At 34.5% G+C, this 4383-nt stretch overlaps 1 protein-coding gene across 1 annotated transcript in view; it reads right to left on the bottom strand.

Moving 5' to 3' along the window:
* LOC117105208 (C-type lectin lectoxin-Phi2-like) overlaps window positions 1-4383 on the bottom strand; it is a gene marked incomplete at its 3' end in the record, with an annotated part of 12116 nt that overhangs the window by 4385 nt on the left and 3348 nt on the right. The window contains 2 exon segments of the mRNA XM_033246277.1: window positions 548-682; window positions 4021-4275. Of these exon segments, the coding sequence (XP_033102168.1) occupies window positions 548-682; window positions 4021-4275 (390 nt within the window).

A 4383-nucleotide genomic window follows, 5' to 3' on the forward strand; every position in this document is an offset into this window, starting at 1 on the left:
TTATTATATACTATATATATATATATATATAAAAGAAGAAGTATCTGCCAGTGTGAAAAAAAAGCTTCCTCAACCGGGATTCGAACCCAGGACCTTCTGCTGCTTATGCAGACACCTTAACCAACTGGGAATTGAGGCTTCGTTGGGAATTCAAATCCGATTAAAGCAGCTCATTATTCAAAAAGATACTGTATTTTTAATAATAAATAATTCATACTACAACGTAATAGTAATAATTAGTAATAATAATCATAATGATAACATTAAAAATCATTGAAATCATTTGAATTAATGCTCTACTTTAAAATATCCTCCACTAACAAAACAAAATGTGTTTTGTGGTGGCATCAATAATTATCAGCACCATGCATTTGAGTATAGGTACCGTACCGTATATACACCAAAAAGCGGCCTTCCTTGAATAAATTCTCTCCATTGAACATTAAAGCTCTGGGGAGTTTCTTTGAATAAATATGGTATGTAACACAAACGCCGTACAATTAGCAGAATACATACATATGACAAATTTAGTACATTTAAAAAATACCTTTTTCACATACTGTTGCCATAGGTCTATCACATTGCTTATCGTCCCAATGATCAGCCATACCAAAGAAGGTGCAGTAAGCAAGTAACCATGCACAGTCCTCCTCTTGATTGCTCGGTTCACCATATGGCCAATCTTTAAAAGAATAAATTATGAACCTCTGAAATACAGTAGAAAGGACTGTGCAAGGGACAACTTTGGGACATTAACCGAATATGTAAAATTGTTTCCTTAACAGGGGATAACGTCACTCACTCAACATGGAAACGAGGCTATAAATCCATCCCAGCTAAGACCCAAAACATAAAAAGAATTCTGTCACAGTAATGTCAAATCGACATTAATCCACGTTAAGGATCTGTTTTAAAATGAATATTTTAAACCGCTCTGATCTTAATGAAATACAGGTACTGCTATATAGGCCTAAATGTCGCATTATTACTGATTCACCAAGATTTTCTACATATTAAGTTGAATATATTAAATTCCTGATGGGATTAAAACAAATTTATCTCCCAAAACAAATTTGGGTCGCCAAAACGTTTTGGATGGTCGCAAGACACTTCTGAAGAAAAACTTTGGTAAAGCGCATTTCGACACAGTGGAAAATACTGCATAGCAGCCAGTCACACAAAGGACTTAAGGGTTTGAAGTTGTGTGTTCTATTTAACTCGTAGTATTTCTAATGATCTCTTTTATTTTACTACAATAAATTTTGTTGATGGTTCGCATTAAATTTCCATAATTCAGGGCCTCTTTTTTTCTGTTTTTAGGTCTAATTTAAATTAAATGGCCTGGTGATTCGTAAGAATTGACGGGCGTATATCACATGACTCTAAATGGTTATCAGCCATTGCATTGAGAATAAGCCAAAAGTTTAATCTCCTATAAATTTGGTTTGCTTTTCTGCGCCAAATAAATTGCATTTTTGGGGATTAAGCTCACGATATATATCAACAAGTTGCATCATACCAATAAAGAATTTACTGTATAAGCTGATGTGTCAATTTTATCTACACTATCTTTCTGGTCTAGGTTCCTATGTAAAATACAGTTCATGTCTTCACCTAGAATTATTCTATCATTTTCGGTGTCAGAGAATTGTTTAATAATTCGTTATAATTCTCTAAAAAAAAAAGAGCTTCTTGTTTAGTAAAATTTGGTGCATATACATTAACAAAAATAACAAAAATATAAGTACGGTAATAAGTTTATCAATCAATTTATATTCAAATTTGGTTTTAAATAGAATTGAAACTCCCTGACTGAACGAGGTACCGAAACTATGAAAACAATCTCCTTTCCAGACAAAATCATATGGATTTATTCTTTTATGAGTAAGGTGTGTCTCTTGAACAAAAAATACATCTGCTTTTGATCGGTTGCCTAGCTACATCATTTAAACCTTCATTTTCGGTAACATGTCTAAAAAAGACTGTTGACATAGTTTCCAGTTAAATATTGGGTCTGAGGATCTTGTTGGATTTCATTTGCTAGTGTTTTAACTTTAAGAGATTTTCCTTTGCTTTTCTAATTTATCAATAGTGAATATGGGGTAGTGGTCTGATAGATCTGAGAAGAGGATTCATAATGTTTTGCGATATTTTGTTCAGGTGGCTCAGTATTATCCCACAAATAACACAGTTTTTTTCCGTTTAAATTTCGACAAATACAGATTCGGCCTCAATTAATATTTCGGCTAACGCCATTTGCCGCCTTTTTTATCTTTTCGATTTCTATGAACAAGTACATACTACGGCCGCAGTTAAGAGAAAAAGTAGAAAAATCATCATTTTGGTTAAATCAATATGCATGTTTGAATGCATGATAGTAATTTCCCTCCTCTACTAAAATTAAAATCCCAATTTTTAAAGCGAATGGGAAAGAATAACAATTACGCAAGATTGTAATGAATTTACTCTGTTCACTTTTCCGAATGCGGTGCGTATTTCCGGAACAAAACCGCGTAAAAACGCAATTGTTTGTACATTTCAATAACCGGTGCAACGGTTATCAGGGGCTAAATTTATTCTGAAAAAAAATTGTACTGTACCTTGTTAAAATTGGAAGCGTGTTAGTGCACAATTTCTACTGTAAACGACTTATTTCTTTTGTATATTATTATGACCCGTAGTATATTATACTAGTGTTTAATATTATCTATATAGGCCTACATAGATTACTGTTTTTCATAATTTCAGAAAATTATAGTTAGTCAATTGAATTTCATATAGCCGTTATTAAACAATAATTATACATCCTTTGACACGGACAGGTCTCTATTTCGAGTTATTTGAGTAGTGATACCACAAGTTTACAAACTCCAGACTTTGACGCAATCTTGCAATGACCATAATAATCAGTGGCGGATTCAATTGAGGCAGAGCCGACCCGCTCTCCCCTCACCCCTAATTTGAAAAAAAAAAATTTAAAAAAGCAAAATAATTACAATTTAGGTGTTAGTCATATATTCCTTACCTCAGCTCCAACCATCGTGGGGCTGAGGTGATCTACTTTCCAAAATTGTGAAAGCCCCTCCCTGTCCCTCCTCTATTTCGCTTTCCTGGAGTCGCCACTAATACGCCTGATACGAAGGGCAAACAGACAATTTATTTTCTTTTGGCCTAATCATACATTTTCTTACCTCAGTCCTAACTATGATGGGCTGAGGTGGTCTACACTCTCCATCTGTAAAAGTCCCTACCTGAGCCCCAGTGGCGTATCTAGAAGTCTTGGGATAGAGGTGCTGATGAGGCGGGGGAGCTCGATGATCAGTTGAGGGGCGCTAATTCGCAAAATAAGGTTATTTTAGGTGATTTTTAACTACTTGACTTGACATTTTTTTTGGGAGGCGACTTGGGGGGGGGGGCGAGTAAGCCCCCCCCCCCCCCACCCCTAGATACACCACTGCTGGGCCCAGCTCTATTTCAAATTTCTGGATCCGCCACTGTATTTTGAAAATGTAGCGTTGAAATGTTAATTGCATTCCTTAAAACCAAGCCTTTCTTATATTTTGTATTTCGTCCCCTCCACTTTCAACCACATATCGACGCCCTTGCGTATTAGGCTATAATAATTTAGAAAGAACAACACGAACAGAGACAGAAAATAATGTATTCTTAATTATGCTGATCATGAATTAATCAAGCAGAGATCAATGTAAAACGATAAGTGCTGTAAATGAAGGTAGACTGTGGCCTTACAATTTGGATGATGCACTTGTATAGTGGTTGGTATATAGTGGTATTTTATGATTTTCAATTCACGGTTCTTGAAATGCAGGCCTAGGAATAAATGATCTTAAGGCTTTCCGACGTCTTTCATACACAGTACAAGCTTAAGGAAAAAAATTGTACTTGCTTTTTTTTGTTTTTTTTTTGTTTTTTTTTTGTTTTTTTTAAGCAGGCATATAGAATCAAAAGTTAAAGATGAGTAAAAATAAAATTCATCAATATGTAAATAAATAGGCCTACCTTCAAATACTTTAGGTTCACCAGTGACCCATTCCCAATTGCCTTCCGTGATTTTGTCATTGTAACCAATCCAGAATGAGAAAAGGCATCCTGAAAATAAGTCACGAACAAACTCATTTTCATCAACCGACGTAATCGTCACTAGATGAGCTTGCATAGATTCACAATGTACCTGACCATAATCCCACGTCATTTCTTCATGAATCGCCATGTAGCATCTGTCTTCGTACAACGACCATGAATTTGGGCATTCATCTTTGATAAAACGAGGTCAACAATATATATATATATATATATATATATATATATATATACACTATATACGGGTATATATATATATATATATATACATATATATATATA

Source organism: Anneissia japonica, unplaced genomic scaffold (genome assembly GCF_011630105.1).
Source record: "Anneissia japonica isolate Jap-2015-1 unplaced genomic scaffold, ASM1163010v1 scaffold39125_len16227_cov187, whole genome shotgun sequence".
Lineage (NCBI taxonomy): Eukaryota > Metazoa > Echinodermata > Crinoidea > Comatulida > Comatulidae > Anneissia > Anneissia japonica.